The 24,661-nt window shown below is 45.4% G+C and overlaps 1 protein-coding gene across 2 annotated transcripts in view; it reads right to left on the bottom strand.

Annotated features, from left to right (window-relative positions):
• DOCK11 (dedicator of cytokinesis 11) overlaps positions 1 to 24,661 on the bottom strand; it is a 167,437-nt gene that overhangs the window by 121,015 nt on the left and 21,761 nt on the right. For both annotated transcript variants that reach the window (XM_060270268.2, XM_060270269.2), the window contains exons 2-14: positions 22,247 to 22,363; positions 21,070 to 21,159; positions 19,296 to 19,378; positions 17,953 to 18,022; positions 13,703 to 13,798; positions 10,605 to 10,739; positions 9,260 to 9,437; positions 8,026 to 8,105; positions 7,572 to 7,655; positions 6,971 to 7,111; positions 4,812 to 5,012; positions 3,224 to 3,346; positions 3,001 to 3,083 (exon numbers count right to left, since the gene is read on the bottom strand). In XM_060270268.2, the coding sequence (XP_060126251.2) occupies positions 3,001 to 3,083; positions 3,224 to 3,346; positions 4,812 to 5,012; positions 6,971 to 7,111; positions 7,572 to 7,655; positions 8,026 to 8,105; positions 9,260 to 9,437; positions 10,605 to 10,739; positions 13,703 to 13,798; positions 17,953 to 18,022; positions 19,296 to 19,378; positions 21,070 to 21,159; positions 22,247 to 22,363 (1,481 nt within the window). The remainder of the gene's footprint in view (positions 1 to 3,000; positions 3,084 to 3,223; positions 3,347 to 4,811; positions 5,013 to 6,970; positions 7,112 to 7,571; positions 7,656 to 8,025; positions 8,106 to 9,259; positions 9,438 to 10,604; positions 10,740 to 13,702; positions 13,799 to 17,952; positions 18,023 to 19,295; positions 19,379 to 21,069; positions 21,160 to 22,246; positions 22,364 to 24,661) is intronic.

The following is a 24,661-nucleotide window of genomic DNA, read 5'->3' as shown; positions in this document are numbered from 1 at the left end:
TTGAGGAAATATAGTATTTGGACTGATTAAAAAGACAAGGATTTTGAATGTTAATAGGAATTGTAGCGTAGGATGAACGTAAAGTGAATAGATAAGATGATGTACGTAATTATAGATTAATAGAAATGAGGAGCGAGATGTAGTAATTTTGGAAATGGATAATGAGGTAGAATTGCTATCTGTGATTGACAGTGAGTCGCAGCGAGCAGGGAGTAGAGGAAGTCGAAGTAACTAGATTAGAACAAGGGTTTAGAAAGTTTGGTGTATTTTTTCTTTTTCTTTCTTTTTTTGTGTATTGTATTGTTGTGTTGTTATTCTGTTGTTTTGTTGTGTTATGGTTAAAATGAATAAAATTTTTGGGGAAAAAAAAAAACAAAGCATTCTTGACATATGCCTGTCAAGCCTCTGCTTAAAGACCTCCAAAGAAGGAGACTCCACCACACTTCTTGGCAGCAAATTCCACTGTTGAACAGCTCTTACTGTCAGGAAGTTCTTCCTAATGTTTAGGTGAAATCTTCTTTCTTGTAGTTTTAATCCATTGCTCTGTGTCCGCTTCTCTGGAGCAGCAGAAAACAACCTTTCACCCTCCTCTATATGACATCCTTTTATATATTTGAACATGGCTATCATATCACCCCTTAACCTTCTCTTCTCCAGGCTAAACATACCCAGCTCCCTAAGCTATTCCTCATAAGGCATTGTTTCCAGGCCTTTGACCATTTTGGTTGCCCTCCTCTGGACACGTTCCAGCTTGTCAGTATCCTTCTTGAACTGTGGTGCCCAGAACTGGACACAGTACCCCAGGTGAGGTCTGACTAGAGCAGAATACAGTGGTACTATTACTTCCCTTGATCTAGACCAGGGTCTCCAAACTAAGGCCCGGGGGCCGGATGCGGCCCAATCGCCTTCTAAATCCGGCCCGCGGACAGTCTGGGAATCAGCATGTTTTTACATGAGTCGAATGTGTCCTTTTATTTAAAATGCATCTCTGAGTTATTTGTGGGGCATAGGAATTCGTTCATATTTTTTCCCCAAAATATAGAATCATAGAATCATAGAGTTGGAAGAGACCACAAGGGCCATCCAGTCCAACCCCCTGCCAAGCAGGAAACACCATCAAAGCATTCCTGACAGATAGTCCGGCCCCCCACAAGGTCTGAGGGACAGTGGACCGGCCCCCTGCTGAAAAAGTTTGCTGACCCCTGAATTCTAGACGCTATACTCCTATTGATGCAGCCCAGAATTGCATTGGCTTTTTTAGCTGCTGCATCATTTTAAGAGTGCTGTGTTGTTTTCATTATCAGTTTTTAAATAGATGCTTTTAATACTGTTATGATTACTTTTTAATTATTATATTTTATATGTGTTTAGTGTTTTATTAGTGTGTTTTATTAATTTGTGTAAGCTGCCTTGAGTTCCGGTCTGGGAAAAAGTAGCAACAACAACACACTGCCCTCTGGGAAGAGAGGTACCTTATTTGGCCACAGAAATTTAAATGCCCTATGGAAATCAATGCGTCCAAGTATATGGAGGGTGTCAGTTTGTCATTACAGCTCTCAACCTGGCATTTTTTCCAGACTTCACTATTAATCAGTCAGGTGTGCTCACTGCCTGCCCCCAATTCTTTTCTTTTTTCAGACTAAAAGATCAAATTGCAATTAAATTATAAGACTTGCAGGTATTCAATATGCAGCATCTTTTACAAACAACTGCTGTAAGAACTGTGGCAGAGATGAAGCTGACTGTGTGCCCAAGAAGAAGAAGAAAGAGTGTCAAGGGAGCACCAGGCAGAGCCTTTCAGGAGGAAGTCCAACTGATTGGGACTTGAGCAGGAAGCATTCTGCCTGGGAGTCTTCTAGAAGACTCCTTTAAAAACACTGAACAGAGGATATGGAAATATCTTCCTTTGGCCTTATTCTAGACCCAGAGTTGACCCAACCCAGCAGGTGATACTAGGTGCTGCCCGAGGAAGCAGACATCTGGCAGAAAGAACGTTATTAGGAGAATTCTTGGGTAGGGAGAAGAGATGCTCCCAGAACCAAACATCTGGTGCAACACGGTTTGAGGAAGAGGTGGAGAACCATTTTGGCTCCATGAGCCAGATCTTTGTCAGGATCGACTTCATGGGCCAAATTTGACAGGTGGGTGGAGCCGCCTGCCTGTCAATAACTTGGTGTCACAATAACATCAGGCACAAGGTGCTTCAAAGAAGGTCAGACGTCAGGGCTTCAAAGCACATTGCAAGATGCTACTGAAACAAAGTTTTCTCGCACCCCCTTCATTTTAGCAGGGGATTCCGATGCAAACCCCTTCCCAAACAAAAGGATTTCAGCTAGGTGCGCCCCTGTTCCCTGAAGGGAAGAGATGCACATACTGCCAACGCAATAATCAACTCCACCCATCTGATGGCATCCTGTCAGCTGGTGAACAGGGAAGTGTGGTTCTAGGGAAAAGGCCTTGTGCACCAACTTGGACCCCCTGGTGGGCCAAGTCTGGCTTGCAGGCCAGAGGTTCCCCACCCCGATCTGAAGTATGGGTGCAATCCCAGCTGCAGTTTCAGCCAACTCTGCCCAGGCCCTTCAAATCCTCTGCAGCAAACCCTCTCTGTGGCACAACAACATTACTTGAACCCTGCCCTTTCCACTTGCTAGGATATGCACTAGGGCGAGCAACCTTTCGTAGGCCACATTCCCTTTGGGGCAACTGTCTGTGTTTAGCAGGGCTGGAGTCTAAAGTGGCCAGAGCAACGGATATGCATTCTCGTTTCTACATTCACTCAAGCACCCCTCTCCATTCTACATCCAGGCAAGCAGGATGCATTATCAGAGTCCAATGAGATATTCCAGCCAGTGAGAAGGATGTGAAGTGAGACTAGGGAGAGTGTTTGGACAGCCAGGCAGGAAGGGCTCAAGGGCTGCATTTGTTCTGCAGGCCTGGAGTTTCCCAACCCTAAAATGCAGAAACTGGAGGCAGCAAAGTCGGGTGAACACACAGACTGACCTGGCAGCCCAAGCAAAGGGCATCCTGTATTGGCCAAGGCGGCTGCACACCAGTTTTGCCATCTTGTGGACTTTCTGAGCAGTCTGCAAGGCAAGGAACAAGGCAGAGACATGGATTTAAGTCAAAACAAAAATGATGTCTTGAAAAGCCCAAGGTAATAAAATATGGAAGATCTTCCGAGTCCTACAGCATTATTATTTCACCTAGTTGTGGCTCAACGTACCTTTGTGGGATCAGAGGTCTTGATGTAGGGGTCCACAGAGTGTGTGATGCTTCCTTGGAGCACCTTCTCCACCCGAGCAACGAGGAAAATCTCTGGGTGTGGGTTTGTCACAGAGAAGACCCCCTTGACACACAAAAAAGCAGCAGAGTGTGAGGTCCTAGAAGCAACACAGTTCTGTGGACAAAGGCACAAAACAGGCTGCGCAGATCTGCTCTGTTGGGGAGGAGTCACCCGGCAATTCAATAGAGCACAGATACCTATGCTGGGAGGTAGAGTGAGGTATTTCAGGGAGGTGCAGCCCAGTGCCCAAAGAGGAAGGAGAAAGGAAGTGGGACGATTAGGTTGGACTGATTAAGCCCACCAGAAAAAAAGGAGGATGCTTATATGACTGCCTGAAAAGACACAGCAACACCTCTCTATTTGACCAGGGAATTGTGGCCAATGGTGGTATTCAATTCTTGGTGGTGGTGCCTGCAATTTGCAAGGCCCTCCCATCAAATGTCAAGGAAGTAATCAACTATCTGACTTTTAGAAGACATCTGAAAGCAGATAGCCCTCTTTGGGGAAGTTTTTACTGTGATTTAATTTGCTGGAAGCCGACCAGAGTGGCTGGGGCAACTCAGTCAGACAACAACAATTCAGGTTGTGCGTTACACCAAATTTTTCTTCCATAAAGTAGCCAGGAATGAACACACATCCTCCTTCCTGGAGGCCAATCTAGCCAGATTGTTTTTATCCATCCACCGTCATGCATAAAAAAGGTCTGGGAGGAAGACCTTTCATTGCCTACAGACCTTTCATTGCCTACCCAATCTTAAACAACTCCTCACCCACAATAATACAACCACCAGACTTAACATGGACACTGGTGCCAGAGCCTGCAATAAACCCAGATGCCAACTTTGCTGCCACATACACCCGGACAACATCATTACTGGCCCCAACAACATCCAAATACCATCTCAGGACTATTTAATTGCTCATCCTCTAACATTGTGTATGCCATCAAATGCCAACAGTGCCCCTCAGCTCTCTATATTGGACAAACAGGCCAAACCCTACGCCAAAGGATAAATGGACATAAATCTGACATCAGAAACCACAAGACAGAAAAACCAGTAGGAGAACACTTCAATCTCCCAGGACATTCTATACAAGATCTCAAAGTAGCTGTCTTACTACAAAAGAATTTCAGAAATAGACTGGAAAGAGAAGTTGCTGAATTGCAACTTATCACCAAGCTCAAAACCATGGAGGGACCTGGTTTAAACAGAGATATAGGATTCTTATCTCATTATACATGATAAAGCGATCTTCAGCCATCCCAACCCTTGCTTTTTCATGCAAGACCATTTGCAGTCGTTCACAATCGTCAACAGCTATCAGTCAGTCAATCACCCATTTCCACCACCCTTCTGAGTGATACCCCCCACCCTTTCCCTACATAAGCACCTGGGGACTTCTGCTTCAGTGTATCTGAAGAAGTGTGCATGCACAGGAAAGCTCATACCAAAATAAAAAAACTTAGTTGGTCTTTAAGGTGCTGCTGGAAGGAATTTTTTAATGCATAAAACAATGAGTTCCTTACTTGCTTTACATAGCGCAAGCAGGATTCAGGTATTCCATGAAGAAAGTGACTATTAGCACTGTTGTTCCTGGGGTCTTGCGCAGGAGCATCGGGCAGCATCTCCCGTACAGCCAAGGGGTTCAGGTCCACATGGAAATCAGCTGAAATCTTGCAACAGCTTTTCAAATCAAACAGGGCAAGGCTGAGAAAGAATGGCTCCACCTGGATATTGGAAAGGAAACGGCCACATTTATTTATGTTTATTTACGTTATTTACGCATCCACAACTTCTAAAGAACTGCCATCTCCTACACAAAGTTGTCAATTAAATTGAGGGACTGAGGCTATTTTCTGGATGCCTTTAGAGGTTGGGGGGTGAGCAATGGAAGAAAGAGCATAAGATGGGCAAATGGCCCATCTCATCCAGCATCCTGCTCCCACTGTGGTGACCTGGGATACCTGTAGGAAACCAGCAACAGAACCTAAGTGCCACTCCCCTCTCCTGCAATGTTCAGGATTCAGTAGACCACAAAAGCAGAGCAGAGCAGAGCAGAGCCCTCCATGTAAGAAACCATTCACAGCCTTAGACTGTGAATTTGTCCAGCCCTCTTTTAAAGTCATCCAAGTTGGTGGCCACCACAGATTCCTATGAAAGTGAGAAAGGAACTCAAGAACAAACAAGCACTTTGACAAAGGGAGAGAAGAAAGCTGAATTGGGGGAGCTGAATTAGGTGGTGCTAAACTCTCATTAAAACTCCCCTACAGCATCACAATAATTTTTCTTGACATCTGTCTGCCTCAAGAGACAATGGAATGCACCTCTGGGGCTGAAGTCAAACCACTGCATGAGCAGCACCAAAGTAACCTCCCTGGGTGGAAGCCTGGGCAGAGTGTATGGAGGTTCTGGGCTGCCCAGATGACAAGACCCCCCTCATGGTCTCGCTGATGTGGTCCAAAGGGAAGAAGGGCAATACCTTTGGCACCAGCTGGGCTCTGGAGTAGCTGGAAGGAGGTGTACAAGGCACCATCCAACCGTTGCAAGGACTCCACTCTGGATTTGTGTAGGGTTTACTTCTTAGCCTTTTCTTTTCCCAAAGATATCCCACAAGGCAGCAGACATTTATGTTGGACCAGAGTTTCCCGTCTCCCAGATGGGCTCCCTTCCCAGGTGGACGAGCCCCATCTGCCCCTCATTTCCCTCTACAGCATGAGCAGAAACCACCATCTTGACTGTTGGACCCACCATTGATCTTGTCCATTCAATCCACCAGAGCCTGCCTTCACATGCAAGGAAGTCCCTAACTCATTGAGGGTTGGAGACCAATCAGCTCCCCTCACCTGATTTAGCCAGCCAGTTGAAGTTGTTCCCTGGTTGTGACCATTGCTGCATGCAGGGTGGGGACCAAAGATGGCCAACCTACCCCAGAAGGAAAAGGACGCAGCCCCCAGCAGAGGTGCTACCCTCTCCATCACCAATAAATACCAATTCCCTGAAAAGGGGGAGTTGTACAAATATGGCAGGTGGGGATAATGGATAGCATTAGTGGTGGCAAGCAAGACATTGCCTCCCCACATCACTCCCCCTGCCTGTTTTTAAAAAGCAGGAAAAGACCTCTCTCATGAGACCACAAGAAGAGCCTGGCTGCTGGATCATGCTAAGGACCCATATTCATCCAACTTCCTTTTTTCTCAGGGGCCAACCAGATGCTCATTATAAGAAGCCCACAATCGGGACCTTCTGGCTTTGAAATGCTTCTTGCTTGGTTCCCAATTGTATCTTTTTGGCAAATTAACAAAATTAATTTAATTGCTGGTTTTAGTTATCTCTTGAATTGTTTAGTAGGTTGTTGCTATTGTTACACACATTCTAGCTATTTTCGTAGCCTGTCCTGTGAGCTGCAACACTGAAGAGCAGGGACTGCCTGTCTTAATCGAATGACCCAGCGGATGCCCTCCCCATGCTGTTGAACTACAACTCCCATCATTCCTGACTGTCAGCCATGCTGTCTGGGTCTGGTGGGAGATGGAGTCTGACACCATGTGTAAGGGCCACAGTTTAACAACCCCTGGTTGAAATTAATATAGCTGGCTACATGGAAGACTTCAGCAGATAATTTCTGGAGGTTCTCCGGCAACGTATAAAAGCACTTGGTCTCTGGAGGATGGCAGCCTACGCGTACGTTTGTAGGCGGGTCCTCGGATTTGTTGCTCAGGTGGGCAAGAAGGTTGAAGGTCAGGGCGTGGCAGGTCACCAGGAAACGGCGGCTGCATTTCTCCTCGAAAGGTTTCACGTCTGGTTCAATTCCAGAGAAATCTAACCTCTAAGGAAAGAATAATATCGTATTTGCATTTTGCTCACAACTTTCTCAAACCATTTAGGAGAAGGGCAATTTCTGAAGGATGGCTGCGTTTGGAGAAGTTACCCATGTTTGTCTCAAAATGAGGAGTGAATTTCTCCTGTATCCCTAATCACGACTAGTACGTACAAACTCACTAGGGAGTAAGTTCCTCAGGAAGCAGCATGACTTCCTTCAAAGTAAACATGCAATGGATTGCACTGTAAATTGATTTAATTAAAACAAGTGAAGGCAGCAATTCTGTGAATGTGAAAGCCAGGTGGAAGGTAGCTATCCCTGGGAGTACGGTACATTTTAATTCCTCCCACTGGAGAAGAACTCAAGACTTTTCAAGGCACATGACAGACAGGAGGTACAGTTTTCCACTGAGCAAAACACCTCGGGGCCTCCTGCAAGGTGCTGTTACAGCTGCTGAAGGGGTTACCTGAACTTCTGGATCAAAGGAAAAGAGGTTCTGTCTCCCATCATGCCGGCTGAGCTTGTTCAGTTGCTCAGTTTCCCTTCCATACTGAAACAGAAAAGACATGCATCAGCAGAAAGGTCAGAGGAAGGACAGGGTCTCTGTCAGGAGAGAAAGTGTCACCATCCAGAGGTGGCTTTTGGTGAACAGTACAGAAACAGAACAGAGTTGCTTTTCATTTTCTGGGTGGGAAAAACATGCAGGTGATTGGAGTTGCCTGGGTCTGCGAAATTCAGAGCGACATATTGTATTTAATTCCACAAGACTTTTTATGTCTGCTGGCTGTGAGGCATTTTGCTACCCTTGTGTATTTTCATATGCTTTTTTCCTGCTATGGGCCAGGGATGTTGCAAAGCTTGCCTGCCCCTGCTTTCTCCCTTTCCCCGTGATTTGCAGATAATGCAGGCGCCAAGACTACCTTCATCAGCTCTGGGTGCATGCTCCTCTCCAAGCTCTCCAGGATGTTCTCTGACTTTCCTTGGCTGCTCAACTCATCATCTGTAAAGTCACGAAAAGCAGATGTTGCAAGCGACAGCAAAGGCGCCAGGCCAGCCCACTCATGTGCAGCCATTCCCATGGGGGCTCCGCCACAATTACAACGCTGGGAAATTGGACGGGGGCGATTGGAATCCAGCCAGGGGATTCTGATCCAAGAAGAGAGGTCATGTTCCAGGAAATCTCTCTTGTACACAAAATGCTCAGGTTATGGTGACACCACCTCCACTCATCTGTCAGCGGTGTTCATCTCTGCTCAAGGAGTTGTTTTGAGTGCAGAAAAGAGTGCACAGCTGGTTGTGCAATGCAGAACCAGGCAGGAAGGGGGGGGCATGCATTTTACAATCTTTTACAAGGAGCTTTTAAATTTTGTTTTACAAGGACAGGCTTCTAAGGGCCTTTTTTTTGTTTGTGTGTCTTTAGATCCAAGGCTCTTTGGCAGAGTCTATAATTACATGGCATACCTATCTTGATTGCTTGTATTATACATTGGTAATTGACACAATTGATGGAAGCTGGTTTGGCAAGCAGAGGAACACTTGACAAAGGGGAAATGGGAGAGATGGCCCCGATGACATGGGCCGCAGGCGTAGCTCAGAGGCACATCTAGTCTCGCAGAAGGAAGCACAGCCACATTAAGCATATTCTCTCCAATTAGAAGCTATGGAAACCCCTGCCTTGTCAGGATACAACAAAACATTCAGCACTGGGTGAGCATAGTCATACATCAAAAGATGATTTTTTGTGCTCTTTAGATGTTCCCAGCACATTCTCATTACAGGCAGCTGACTTGTCTCCTGAGCTGAAATGAGGGATGGCAGGGGAACTTGTTCTGCTCATCTGCAGCAAAAGTTGGTTGCGCACAGCGCTTATGGGCTTGTACCTGTGCCATCATGAAGCTGCTTAAAATGAAACAGTACCATTTTAAAATATGAATCCTCTACTTTCTCAACACAAGGCATGAATGAAGAGTTGATTGCCTTAATGTATATAGGGCACTTAGATTTATTGTGGGGAGGGAACAGGGCCAGTGAAGGGTGTGGCCTCTGGTGATCACAAGTGTCAGGCAGGGAGGGCCCGAGGGCCACACTGCCCACCAGGTCTGAGGCTCTCCCCCACCCCACTGCACGAAGGCACCATCTCCATCACCAACGAACCTGGCATGGATTCCACAGCCTCCTTCTTCTCTTGCACCAGGCTCTCCGCGTTGACCTGGATGATCTTCCTCAAGGTGACCAGCCACTCCTCCATCTCCGGCTCGCTTTCAGCTGCCAAGTAGTGGCTGTACTTGTCCAGCATCTTGAGCTCAAACGCGTGGCGCCGCATTTTAGGGCACTGCCAGAAGATGGGCAGAACTTAGTGTGCTTTTAGGCCAGTAGGAGGTGCTGAACTCCTTTTGCTGTCTATGGGAGGGATAAAGGTAAAGGGACCCCTGACCATTAGGTCCAGTCGTGACCGACTCTGGGGTTGCGCACTCATCTCGCATTATTGGCCGAGGGAGCCGGCGTATAGCTTCCAGGTCATGTGGCCAGCATGACAAAGCCGCTTCTGGCAAACCAGAGCAGCACATGGAAACGCCGTTAACCTTCCCGCTGTAGCGGTTCCTATTTATCTACTTGCATTTTGACGTGCTTTCGAACTGCTAGGTTGGCAGGAGCTGGGACCAAGCAACGGGAGCTCATCCCGTCACAGGGATTCGAACCGCCGACCTTCTGATCAGCAAGCCCTAGGCTCAGTGGTTTAACCACAGCGCCACCTGGGTCCTGGCTGTCTATGGGAGGGATAGAGACTGCCTATAGGTAGGTGGTTGTTTAATTAGAAGCACCTTCCAGAGCCCAGATTGGGAACGGGTCTCTCTCCAGACATTGCTGGGTTACAGCTCCTGTCAGTCTTGACTACGGAAGCAGGTAGGAGTTCGATTCAGTTTGCATTTGAAGCCAAATTTATCAAAACTTCACTTTCAGGAACAGTATGGGAACAGAAGCATAGCCCACCTTTGCAATTCACACTTATCTGAATCTTGCAGTTCTCGAACCAAACAACATTTACAAAAATGCCCATATATTGGTGGGAAAGATGTGTATAAAAATGAATATAGCAGTGAAAATAGCATACAAAAATATATTGTAGTAGTAGAAATTGCTTGCATAAATGGGTAGATTAATCAAAACTGCTGACAAAAATGTGTTGATCTGGAGAAATGCTGAAAAACATTCATGAGGTGCTTCTTTTTAAATGCAAATTGCTACAGAAACCTGGGCAACTTAAGATTGGAAAAAATGAGAAATGGAGAGAACAGCCACTGACAGTTCCTTCCATTCCTAGCCCTGACCACTGGCCATGCTGACTGGCGGCTGGGGCTGGAGGGCAACAGACTCCCCTTTTCTGGACTGTGGTTTCCACTGAGGTGGTCAACCTTTATTTGGCCTGTACCACTCAAAACTACACGGGGGGGGGGGATTCACAGGATGGAACACTTCCCCATGCTTTGCAAGCTTTTACCTGCACAACATCAATGCATGAATCCAGGAAGATGCACCCTTTGGATTCCTTGGAGACCTTTTCGTCCTTGTAGGAGTTTAGGATGTAGGAGCCATCAGAGAGCTGTGCCAGGTAGAAGTACCTTCTCTTGAACACCTGCTCACCGTTGCATAAGAAGGGGGGAGAAGAACCAATGAATTATATTTCTGCTTCACTGGCACAGTGCAATATCAATTTCTTTAGCACTATTGTCGCAGTAACAACATATTCTGTTAAGCTGAGCTGTTTTTCCCTACCAGCCCCGCTTGTTTTAGTGAGCAACACAGACTTGAGAGCTTTGATCTTATGCTTAGCTTTGGAAGGCAGGGGCAGTCCTGACACTTAAACCAGCTCTTGCATTTCCTGCAATTGGGCTTTGCACTGGTTTGCAGTCTGCATGCTGAAATTTGTTCTCCAGCACTGACAATCTGCAACTTTCCTAGGGCATCACAGGCCTCAGCACCAGAAAGAGTTTGGGTGCCATGTCTCTCTATAGTTGGATGGGGCACACCTTAGACCTGGGGGGTCTAATGCAGCCCTTCAAACCTATCCAGCCTTGAACTCTCACAATTCCTTCCGCTTGCTTGGATGGAGGGCAGAGGCTTGTTGAGTGTGTAGAAACTAGCATAATGTACAAAAGTAAAATATATGTATTACTCATTCTGCTTTTGATTCTGGTCCCACCCACCACTGGTGTGGGGCCACTGGAGTTCCATGCCACCCGTGGAAGCAAGACACCTCCTCCAGGATCAGGTGGGTGTCTCTTTACAAGAGCCATGCACTTCCTAAATGGAAAAATACTTTGCTGGATGGCTCATGACTTGGAGAGGAGTTAAAACTGGAAGAGCCTGTGCAGTTCGCCTAGTAGGCAACTGATAACCAAACCTGCAGCTTCATTTGCTGATGGCTGAAAGTGACTACATTGATTTTATTTTATTTTTTAAATTAGCAACCTCAGCAGCTCTGCAGCAAAGTGTGTGCTACTAGCTAGGGAGGTCGAATGGGACACCTGCCTCTTGACAGGACCATTGCACCTTCAGTCCAAAGATCCAAGAGCCAAGCCTGATTTTAGGCACAGTTCAGTTCTTGAGCTCGTATTGAGGGTTCAAAACACCGCTCTGCCCACTTTCCTCCTTCCCCTCCCAGACCAACTCCCCTGCTCCACTGAGATACAGAAAGAGCATGTGCACACACAGAGTTCACTTTTTCAAGCAATTTGGTCAGAGCCAGGAGAATAAATCTGTGCCTCAAAAAGCACATAGAGCTGAAAGAGGAAGCAGGAAAGAGCTCCACTCTTCCAACTTTCTCCTTCAGCTATAGGGAGAAAAGGGTATGCCCCCATCACAAGCACCCATGCTGGGGAGCACCAAAGCACAGTTCCGGCACCTCTCAGGTGGGTGCTGTTGTGATGTGGGGTTTGTGATTTCAGTTCTCTTGTCATAATATGCTGGAGACAGTTGCACTTCTTTATTAAAGCAAACAAGACTGAGCTCTGAGGAGAAGAAAGGGATACATTTTGGAGGGAACAATATCAGGCAATCACAGTGCTGCCTTTTGGAGGAAACCAATAAGACAGGGGATCCAAATACAGCAGCTGAAATGAACCAATAGTAGCTGTACCTTCTGGAACCAAAAGGCAGTTACTTTACCCTAATGCAAATACAGACAATAATAATACAGAGATAAAATCCTTTGACTCAATACACAACAGGTGTCATTACAGGCAAATGCCTTCTTGCCTTTGCGTACTTCTGAGCTTGTCGTAGGTTTTAACATCTCTGCAGCCAGTGAATGTCGGTGTTGTCAAACCGGCATCTGTTCAGGGCTGCCCTGATTAGCCCAGTGACTTACTGTAACAACTTCATGGTGAGTTCCAGCACCTATTTTTCTCGGGGGAAAGTACTGCCCCTCGTCACCTCCTGATCAAAGGGGTGGTGAATGGCAGAGGGTTTCAGGGGTTCATGGGCACCAGGAGGAAACCTCAAGGACCTCATGCTGGTAACCTCTGATGCATACCTACAGAAATACAGTTTCCAGAATGCTGTTCATTACATGCAGAGCAGTGGATGAGAAATGGGGGAGGCCAGAAAATCCCACATGTTCCCCAGTGCCTGGCAACCCCACTGACCTTGATGCCTACAAGTTTCCTCAGAACTGGGAAAAGGAAAGAGAAAAGCACCTATTGCCACCCCCTTTTCTCCATTGTGTGTTTTGTCATGATGCTACTGTGGATAAGGCATGGGAGGGATTTTTGCTGCAGGTGCTTGATGACAACAATTAATACCACTCACGGTGAGCACCTGGATGGTCGGGGGAGTGTGGGGCTGAAAGGTGTTAAGTTACCCAAGAGCCACAGAGTGTGTGAGAGAGGAAGGGAGGAAGGGAGGAAGGGAGGGGATGGGCTGCCATAAGTCAAGTAGGGGGTGGTGAACTGCTGATAAAACCATTGGTTGTTCAATCTGCTTGAATGTTTTGATTGTTTTTATCCAGGTATTTTAAATTGGAAATACTGGTTTTTGCTTTGTAATTATGCTTGTATACCTGCTGACAGAATTGCTGTTTATTGGTCCTCCTCTTTATACAATTTCATAATTTGTGTGTGTGTGCGCGTGTGTGCACGCACGCACACACACACACACGTGTAACCCTCTTTCTGCTTTTATTACTTTGTTCAATGAAGAGTGAGATATAAATATTGCAAGCAAATAAATGATAGAACTTCCCACCAGTGTTCTTCCCATGCCCCTTTTCCAGAGTGATCCTAGGAGCCAGTCCTCAGAGGGCTGATTCACTTCCTCTCACTCTTGACTGGCTCCAAAGGGCAAGAAGACCATTTCCTTGGGGGTTTAAAAGCTCCACTTTCCTGTTGGTTGGGCAGCTCTAGGGTGCTGTGTGCTGTGGAAGGGGTCTCTGCTGCAGAAACAGTAGCGGGTCTTACACACACACACCCCTTGACCTTGTGCCACAAAACCACAGATAGAACCCCTGGACTTACAGGCCTGGGTCCTTTGAAACCATTTCCCTAGGAGAATGAAAATCAGACTCTTGTACACGGCGCAAGCACATAAAACACCTCTCACCTTCATGGTGACCGTAATGGTGCTGTTGACATTGGCCTTGTACAACCAGCCTTGCTTTATCACACCACCCTTTTGTGAGCATAGTGACGAGGAATCCTGGAAGAGCAAAAACAAAAGAGTTACTGCAATTCAAAGAAGGAGCTGGGAGAAATCAGACCAGGCACTGCTTTTCCACCCCAGCCTTCCTTGACCTGGTGCCCTCCAGATGCTTTGGACAATGAGGAAAGAGTCTGGCAAGAGGTGCAACGGGAAAGAACTACCTCTTGGTAGTTCCACCTCCCTCAGACGTTTGGGGGTGTGTGGATGTGGGTGTGGCATATCCCGTATTCTCTGCGGCAAACCTTACCGTAAGTTGTGGGATTCCTTTCTCATAGGAATGCACCTGGTTCCTTCACTATAAAGCTCTCAGCAAATGCTGAAGACTTGCTTCTTTACCCTGGCCTGCAACACTTGGGAGTTGTTTTTTCAGGACCCACCCTATTCTGGCAAATGTAAAATGTTTTAACTGCTTTCAATTCTGAATTTTAAATTGCTATAGCCTGCCCTTAGACATGCTGGTGAAGGGCAGGTAAGAAATTTAATAAACAATGATTGCAGTAAAAATAATAGAGGTGGCTCTTGTGTTAGGAACTAGTGTTTAAAATCTAGCCACCACAGATACCTTTGAGTTGTGTGCCTCCACACAAACACCCACCCAGCTGGTTCATTTCTATATGTGTGTGTGTGTATCCCCCCATGACCTTATTCTGCTGCTCCACCAAGGGAGTTTCCAAGCGTGCAAACCAGCATTTAGTCACACATGCGAAATGAGGGATGTGGAATCAAAAGCCAACAAAGGAAGAAGAAAAAGAAGAAGAAGAAGCAGCTCTCTGAATGACTTCTGAATTTACAGTTACACAAGGAAAAGGAGCCAAACTGAGGTCCTGCTCAGAGGGCCTTCTGGCGGTTCCCTCCCTGCAAGAAGTGAAGTTACAGGGAACCAGGCAGAGGGCCTTCTCGGTAGTGGCACCCGCCCTGTGGAACGCCCTCCCATCAGATGTCAAAGAGATAAACAACTACCAGACTTTTAGAGGACATCTGAAGGCAGCCCTGTTTAGGGAAGCTTTATAATATTGTAAGAATTATTGTATTTTAATATTTTGCTGGAAGCCACCCAGTGGCTGGGGAAACCCAGCCAGAAAGGCAGGGTATAAATAAATAAATAAATAAATAAATAAATAAATAAATAAATAAATAAATAATCATGTGGTAATCGTGCTAAAATTGTTAGAACTGCAGACTACCCTTTGGGCAAGATGAAGTGGCCAAACATTGCTTATCAGCTAAATGCTAAGCCAAAACAGCTGGTATCTCAGTGCCCTGTGGAACCCCCTCCCAGCAGATGTCAAGGAAATAAACATCTATCTGACTTTTAGAAGACAGCTGAAGGCAGTCCTGTATCAGGAAGTTTTTAATGTCTGATGTTTTAGTGTATTTTGTTGGAAGCCGTCCAGATGAGCAGGGTATAACAACAACAAAACAACAGCTTTCAACAACTCCGTGGTAAAAAAAAAGGTGGGGGGGGATGAGTCTGCATTGAAATGGGAATCAGGACTTGCTGGATAAACCCTAATTGGATTTTTCTTAGTGTAACATTCCAGAAGGGTTTAAAGTTGTGAATGTATGGGAGTAGGACATATTCCCACTTACAGAAAAATTGATTGACCAATTAAGACTCACCAATTAAGACCAATTAAGACTGGCAAGAGGAACAAGGCGCAAATATACCTTTGTGGGAGAACGGCAGAGCTTAATTTAATTTACAAATTCTCCACGAAACCAAAAGCCGGTTCCAAAGGTTTATACTAACTTGTGGATCACTTAATAAGGGTGTGTTTTACAGGTGCAAAGTGCCACAAGTTGTGTTGTATGCATGAGAATCCAGGTATGCATTTTGGAGGCTCTCTGGGGAAATTTTAATTTAAAAATTAAAATGAAAAGGGGGGGGAATGCCCTGTTTGCTGCTTGCTTTTAAACTAGGCTGTTTGCACACCTCTGTCTGAGATGAGCACATGTGGGACAGGATCAAGGCTAAAAATTATAATTAGGAGCAGCGGTGACAGGAGGAACTGCTTGGGAATAAGTGCCCCACTGCAAAGGGGGAGATTCCAGATTAGCTTTAGATTAATCTATCCGGGATGCCTGTTACTGCTTCTAAAATAAGATAGCAGAACTATTCTCAGATGTGCCAAGCTGCTTCTCATTCTCTCTCTTTCACACCACCTCTGCAATCTGGCAGGAGCTAGACGTTAATTCAGCAAACAATTTGTCACAGGCGCGGTAGCGGCTACTCTAGAGTAAAGACTCCTCACCACGTTGCCTTTTCATGCTTTTATTCAGTGCAAGCTATTTACAGTGCAGAGTCAGTACTATGTTGTACATGTTGTCAGTCTGGGTCAGAACCTCCGAATGGAGATTCCCGCCTTTTCCTCCAACAAAGAAGCCTGGGAACATTGAATCTCCGCCCCCGGCGCTTTTTGCGCAATTCCGGGGTCGGCGGGAGCGGTCTTCTGGTCGCGCCTTCCCTGCTTCCCATTTCCCCTCCTGAGCGGAGCAGTGGCTCTGCTACCCTACCTGAGCTGTGCTCTCTACTTCCTGATTCCCCGCTTAAGACATCCCCCTCCCCGCTCCCACTGGCGCTGGGAGATGAACTTGTGCTTAGGATGGGAGGAGGCTGTCTGTAGCTGTTCTCCCTCACACAGTTGTTTCCCCCAAACAAGTATTTGCTTCTGTGATGTGGAGGCAAGGGAGTAGGGAACTCTTCCTAAGAGATAAACCATCAGGTTTAACCCTCCTGCACCCACAGATGCAGCTCTTTCCCCAACTGGGGCTACCTCCAACTGCAGCCAGTGCAGTGCAGAAGTGAGAATGCTGGACTACGACAAGAGAGACATGGGTTCAATTCCCCACTTAGGGTGACCTTGAGGGCCAGTCAATCACTACCTGCCTAACCTACCTCTCATAGGGTTGACGTGAGGATAAAATGGGGAAAAGGAGAGCCATATACACCACCTTTAGCAGCTTGGAGACAAAGCGGGGATGTAAATATAATAAAAATTTAAATATCCAGTTTTAGAGCCTGGCTAAGGAGAGAACGCTAGGTACGCGGGTGATGCTGTGGTCTAAACCACTGATCCTAGGGCTTGCCGATCAGAAGGTCAGCGGTTCAAATCCCTATGATGGGGCAAGCTCCCGTTGCTCGGTCCCAGCTCCTGCCAACCTAGCAATTCAAAAGCATGTCAAACTGCAAGTAGATAAATAGGTACCACTACAGTGGGAAGGTAAACGGCGTTTCCGCGCGCTGCTCTGGTTCACCAGAAGCGGCTTAGTCATGCTGGCTGCATGACCTGGAAGCTGTATTGGCTCACTCAGCCAGTAAAACAAGATGAGCAAGCAACCTGAGTTGTCCGCGACTGGACAAAGGTAAAGGGGTCCCTTTACCTTTACCTTTAGAGAGAGAACTGGTGTTTTCCAGGAGAGAACTGGTTGGTTGATTAGCTAAGCATCCACGCCTGGGCACTATATAGGATCATAGAATCATAGAGTTGGAAGAGACCACAAGGGCCATCCAGTCCACCATCAAAGCATTCCTGACAGATGGCCGTTAAGCCTCTGCTTAAAGACCTCCAAAGAAGGAGACTCCACCACACTCCTTGGGAGCAAATTCCACTGTCGAACAGCTCTTACTGTCAGGAAGTTCTTCCTAATGTTTAGGTGGAATCTTCTTTCTTGTAGTTTGAATCCATTGCTCCGTGTCCGCTTCTCTGGAGCAGCAGAAAACAACCTTTCTCCCTCCTCTATATGATATCCTTTTATATATTTGAACATGGCTATCATATCACTCCTTAACCTTCTCTTATAAAGGATGGTTATATCCTTATAAAGGATATAAAGGATGGTTCCTTTGCTTATTTACTTCTGGGAGTGTATACAGGTACCTGGCTGGTAACTTGGAAAGCAGGATGCTGTATTGGCCTGAACTGGCTGCAAAGCCTTTATTAAAATTATGTTCTTTGTTGTCACACAATGGCTTTGAGCACTTGGAAACACCACATGAATACTAAATGTTGTCATTGCAGTTCTGTAACAATTGGAACTTTTAGCAGACAAGCTTCCCTTGGTATATGATTAGGAAAGCTTTCGAGTTACACAGAACACTTCATTGGTTGCCAGACAAAGGGATCGGCACAAGCTGACACTTTTCTCCTCACCTCATCTTTTTCAAAGTCTTCATCAATTTCAAACACGTGGTTTGGAATCTTGTCAGGGCTGAAGGATTTGCTAAGAGAGAAAAACACACACACACACATTTTATTTTTAAAAGAAGCATTCATCAATGTTTTGGCCAACATGGCTGAATAACAAATGAATCCATAGATGGAGCTTCCAGAAAGGCATATGGGCAGAGAGGACCACTCTCTTGTGGGGATGGAACAACTTCCAAGGAAGGAGAGAAGCAGCCGGATGAGAGATAAGCAAAACTTTTTGTTTAGGCAGCTCTACCCAGAGAAGTAATTTTAGTATGGGTAATTGTTTTTAAACTGCTGCTTTTAGTTGGACTAATTGTATGCCAACTTGTTTTTAATGTCTGATCAGTATTGTTTAAATTTTTATTTTGAAATTTGAGATTACAAAAAATACATGAATTACAAGACCAAAAAAACCCAAAATACAATAAATAATATATAATAAATAATAAATACAAAATAAGAATCAAATACCCAAAGGAAAACAGAAAAAAACAATTTATTCCTCCCAAATATTTTTCGCCCTTCCAATCACCCCCGCCACCCACCCCACTCCACAGTGCTTTCCAGCCCTTCATATATTGCGCTGCTTTGTTCTTTGTTCATATATATACCTGTATCCATACTATCCATTTTTTATATTCATTTGTTTGAACCTTCACAAATCTATTGAAAGATCAGCATTCTCTACAAAACCTGCTACTGATCAGAATTTTTAAATGAGTATTTTATATTGTGCAGCAGCAGCAGCAGCAGCAGCACTTGGGAACTCCCTGCCTCTTGAAGTAAGGCAGGCACCTTCATTGCACTCTTTATGGCACCTGCTGAAAACATTTTTGTGTATGCAAGCCTAATCCAAATGAGCAGCATGCTTACATGTGTTTGAATCAGGTGTTTAGCCTAAAATTGATGTTAATTATTTCTTGTATCTGTTTTTTATATATATACTGATAATTTCATTCTTTTATTTCTGTATTCAATGGATTCTTTTTACAATCAAATCTTATGGAATAAATAGTAAATACTGTTTTAGGTTTTAGGCTTAGAGGATTTTGCTGATTAAGAGGTATATAAAACTTGCAAAAAAAAGTTTTTGGAAATGTTTTAGTGTTAGCTGAAAGGCAGCAGAGACACCTCTGAAATGACGTCAATGAAACATAAGTACTACCATGACTTGAGTTTCCTGTGTGAAGGGCAGGCAGCTAGAAGGATGTTTAAGGAACTTCTGAACACCCAGGTTTCGACATCCCACTGAAAAGAAAGGCTATGAAGAGGAAGAGGCTGGTTTCCCCTGGGGAAACACTTACCATGGCAACATTCGGAAATCCCCCGAGTAGTCCTCATATTTGTAGTTCACTGTGTGCCAGTCTGAGCTGTAGGTTTTAATGCACTGTGAAGGAAATTGAATGCAAGACGGTTAAAGTTCATAGCTGCCTTTGCTAAACTTGGCAACAAAAACCAGGATTATAAACTTCAGTACTCCAAGGTTGCTAATTCATATAAGAGGAACTACAAAATTAGATACAGGAAAGATTCACGTGGGTGCTTTGCTTCCGGCAAAACTCAACTGCCTCAAACTCATGTTTTGCACAATTTAATCTTCGCCCATTCTTTCAGTTTAGCTCAGTGGAATAGCATGCATCCTCTCCAGGAAGGCCTGGAATACACTTGGCTGAAACTCTGGATAGCAGCTTCCAGGGTAGACAATACTGAGGAAGAGGGACTAAAGTCCTAAAGGGTAAAGGGACCCCTGACCATTAGATGCAGTTGTGGACAACTCTGGGGTTGCGGCGCTCATCTCGCTTTACTGGCTGAGGGAGCCAGCGTATAGCTTCCAGGTCATGTGGCCCAGGATAACTAAGCTGCTTCTGGCAAACCAGAGCAGTGCACAGAAACGCCGTTTACCTTCCCACCAGAGTGGTACCTATTTATCTACTTGCGCTTTCAAACTGCTAGGTTGGCAGGAGCTGGGATCGAGCAACGGCAGCTAACTCCGTTGTGTGGATTCAAACCGCCAACCTTCTGATCCGCAAGCCCTAGGGTCTGTGGTTTAACCCACAGCGACACCTGGTGTAAAACAGCTTCTATGTTCCTGTATACAGAGCTACTACATAGACTCACACTTGGTGGCAGAGCAGAGCTTCTGCCTTGCATGCTCCTCGGTTCAATCCCTGGCAACTTCTGGTAGGACCAGGGGTGACTCCTTGTCTGAAACCCTGGAGAGCCAGTGTAGATCAGGAATGGGGAATCAGTGGCCCCTCAAGATAGTGTTGAGCTACAACTCCCATCAGCTTTGACCAATAGCCATGCAGATGCTGGATGTTAAGAGTCTAACAAAAAATATGAGCTAAATCGCTTTGTGCTTAAAATTGTTCTGCACTTCTGAGATACATTGGCCAGTGGTCTGACTATTATCCTGTTTACCTGTCTTAATTTGAAAAATTATTTTAAAGACAGGGAGCCTTCTTCCCTTGAAAACAAAGCCCTTCACAGGCGATGTCATGAGTGTCTTTTCAGTTCTTTGCTTGTCTGTCATCAGCAGTTATTGTCATGCTTTCATAATTAAAAAAGAGGAAGCAAGTCACGTTTGGTTTTCAAAAAATAAATAAACATCAATTTCCTCAGTTACTTTTTTTAAAAATGCAGAGTTCAATGAAGAAGAAATCGCCTTCATTTTTGAGCAACACAATACAGGCAGCTAGTTCCAAATGCACCAATTCTTTCAAAAAGGGCCCAAATATTCCTGAGCCTGCTGGATTTGCACCTAAACCTGAAGCAGCAGTTTACGGTTCTCCTAATGAAACTACAATTCACCTGGGAGTTGTGGAAAATGTGGTACATAGATAAATTGACTATGGCAAAGGGTGTGTGCGCACAGCTGCCCCATCCTGCCTCCATAAATTGGGACTGTGCCCTAGAACTCTCTGACGTCACTGCAAGGTTTCTATGTGCACTTGGAGCATGTGGAAGACACTTTTCACCCAGGTTTCTCTCTCTTCCTTTACTTAAAGGGGGAACAGAGCAAGACCTATTTTGCACGCGCCCCCTCCCCATCAGTATCACAGTCTTAAGGACCCTTACCTCCTGGACAAAGAGACTCTGAGCCTTCTTCAGAGCATCTTCTGGCACTGTAGACTGAACAGTCCTCCTCTGGCGCCCGACAACAGAGACCTGGAAGGGGGAGGAAAAGCAGTCAGAGGCTGCAGAATGACTAGAGTTGTAAGGGGACATTGCCGGTCGATGGAAGAGGGGAGGAGCACTGCTCTTGCATCCTGGTCCTGCTTCTAGCTTCCCACTGAGGTCCCTGGTTGGCCCCTGTGAGAACAGGATGCTGGACCAGGCAGACCACTGGCCTGATCCAACTCTTCCTAGCACTTGTAGATTCTTATGAGCTACAATGCAGATGTGTCTACAGCAGGCATGGTAACTTTTGTTCCTCCCATGGGCATCTGAAGGACCACCATGCCCTGAGGGGAGGGAAGAAGAAGAAGAAGAAGAAGAAGAAGAAGAAGAAGAAGAAGAAGAAGAAGAAGAAGAAGAAGAAGAAGAAGAAGAAGAAGAAGGTGTTTTCACCCCTAAACAAAAAAGTTGTTTTTCTTATTCTTTTGTAACTTTTTTTTTAAAAAATGGTGCTTATTGTTGCAATAATCTTATGCAAATCCACACTGCAATATCTACCTGCAAAGTGGTATATAAGTACAGTAAATAAATGAATGAATAAATAAATATCTAGAGGGTCAAAGTTCCAAAGGTAACAACTCTGCATGGCAAAAGGGCAGCATATCCGGTGTGAATGCAAAAGGAGTTTGCAGGAGCTCAAGAGCCCTCTCCTGTCCTGCAATTCTCAGCAACTGGTATTCAGAAGCATTACTATTGCCTTGACCAGCAGTCACTGATAGCTTTCTCCTCCAGTTGTTTGGAGCGGTGGAGTGTTGATAGTGCTAAGGCTGCAGCTTCAATCCCTGTATGGGACAGCTTCATATTCCTGCACTGCAGGGGGTTGGACTAGATGATCCCTTCCAATTCTAGGATTCTATTAAGTCTATGAATTTGTCCAACCCTCTTTCAACAATAAAGATGCAGCCAGGTGCATTCATCAGTTTCCAAGGCTGTGTTCCTATTGTGTGATGCTCAGAAGCAGTGGTATGAAGAGGTATAAATAAACTATTTGAACAATCAAAAATGAAATGAGGTGACCAGCTTGCAGCTGAGACCCAAATGCCAAGGAGGAGAAGCAGTAGCAGCAGCAACAACTCACAGAGGCGTCTTCCATGGGGAACATAAGCAAGTCCCGGAGAGGGTCGCTGTAGATCTGTGCTTTCTTTTGGGAGACAACATTCTCGTAGTCCAAGGGCTCAATCACCTTCGTCTTTTCCTGGCAGGAGGCAAGACAACACACAGTCAGGTACTGCATAACTCCCCATTAACTGTGATCCATAGGCATCCACTACAGCACTTTGACTCACAGAACCAGCACTGTTACAAGGGCCATGTAGTACTCATTCTGCATTTGTTTCAAGCTTTTGGTGTGGCAGCCCCCGCACATCGGAACTCTTTGCTGTTTGGTATCAGACAGAATTCTTTCCGGCACCTGCTAAACAACGTTTTTGCTTAGTCCAGCCTATCCAGACACGTAGATGGCTGGTATGTGTGTTTTAATCTGGTTTTAATATCTCATCATTCATATAAATCTTTTTTTTAAAAAAAAGTTAATCTTAACTGATGGTTTCATTGCAATTTCACTTCTTTTTGTAAACTGCTCAGAGGTTTGTTTTTACAATCAAGTGGCATGTAATTTTTAAATAATGATGATGATGATGCAAAAATTTAAAATAACTAAAAAATAAAAGTTACTTCCTAGATTGCAACTTTAGTCACAGGCACTGACTCCACATTTGCCTGCAACAGTGTTTAAGCATTAACTTGCAGGGAGGGCCTGCAAGTGCAAAGTTAGAGAGTAAATTGCCACTAAAAACCAGCTGCTTTGGAGGAACAGTGGGAGACTTCCTCTTGCCCAGCTTGGGAGCTCACCAGAGGCATCTTGTTTGGCTGCCTGCTGGGCAAAGAGGTCTCATCTAGGTCTGATTTATGCCAGTGCTCTATCTCACCACCCCTCACAACTGTGCCATTCTGCGCAACCCAGGGCTACCCACCAGGAAGACCTTGCCAGTCTAAATGCTCCCACTCCCCCCCCCCAATGAATGCACCACAGAACCTATGTTATCATTCTCTCTCTCTCCCTCTGAGCCTCAGCCTAGCCCACCTGAAAAACAGGGGTGATAACACTAACCTACCTGAAGGCCGCCCTGTATCAGGAGGTTTTTAATGTTTGATGTTTTACAGTATTATGCTTTTATATTTGTTGGAAGCTGGGATGACCCAGGCACATGGGCGGCATACTAACAGCAGCAGCAGCAGCAACAACAACAACAACAACAGCAAACTGAGTGATGAGACCATGGCATATTTTCCAACAAACCAAGGTTTACAACTTCCCAGGCCCTGCATTGTTAAACTATGACTGAAAACATTATAACTTCTTTGCACCTTCTAGAGAGAGAACTAAAGTGTTTTGGGGATGGAATTATGCAAGCCAGGATATGCCATATCCTGGGGCAACTCCCCTACTGTATACCTCAGTAATTGGTATGTTTTGCACACTGGCTTCTTCTCTCCACTCCCAAATGTTTTTGTATTTTGATATTCTGAAAGTTGGTTGTAAAGCCACTTTGGCCACAGCTCACTGTGGGAAGTGCCATACAAAGGAACTAAAGCGAAGAAGCAAAAGTGTGAGCAGCATCCATCAGCACATCCATCCAGTTATACAACTGCCCCAAAATATATTTGTGTATCAGAGCATTTGAAGAAATCTGCACATTTCTGGGCTGGGAAGTGGCAAGCTCTCCCTGGGGGCTGTCTCCCTGTGTGTGTGTGTGTGTGTGTGTGTGAGAGAGAGAGAGAGAGAGAGAGAGAGAGAGAGAGAGAGAGAGAGAGAGAGAATGAGAATAAAGCTTAAACTGTGGGAAGGATGTTCTTGAGCAGCTTGATGGGGGTTTGGCCAAAAAAGGGTCCTATGACTTGGTCTCCAGCCAGTGCCCTATGATGGGCTGAGCTCTTCTGCTGAACGAACACCAGCTCACCTGCAACTTCACAACAAAAATGTTTAACAAAACAAGTACATGCACAAAAACTGGTGAGTTTCCCCAGTTTTCAGTTAAGTGTGCAAAAATGAAACACTCTCTCCCTTTTACACCCAGCGTCCATTTTTATTTATTTATTTAATTCACACCCTGCTACTTCCTCCCAGAGGAACCCAGGGCAGCAAACAATTGAATCCTAGAGTTGGAAGGGACCACAATGATCTTGTCCAAATCCCCTGCAATGCAGGAATCCTTCACCCAAAGTGGGGCTTGAACCCACGACCCTGAGATTAGAGCAGGTCTCCTGCTCTACCAACTGAGCTATTCCTTCGAGAGTGATGAAACAACTGAAACATCTAAAAGCAGTTCTAATACAGATTTGTTTATCACAATCAAGGCCAGCCTTGCAAAGGGGAGAAGGCTGCCAGCATATGCCACAAGATTGAAGGCCCAATTCCTGCATGGTTAGGAAGAGAGCTCTTGATAAGATGGCATTGGGGGAAGCTCTCACCTGCAGAGACAGTGATCACTGC

Source organism: Zootoca vivipara, chromosome Z2, assembly GCF_965207765.1.
Source record: "Zootoca vivipara chromosome Z2, rZooViv2.hap1.1, whole genome shotgun sequence".
Taxonomy (NCBI): Eukaryota; Metazoa; Chordata; class Lepidosauria; order Squamata; family Lacertidae; genus Zootoca; species Zootoca vivipara.
The sequence above is the reverse complement of the archived record's forward strand: the minus strand, read 5'-3'. Positions and strand labels throughout refer to the sequence as shown.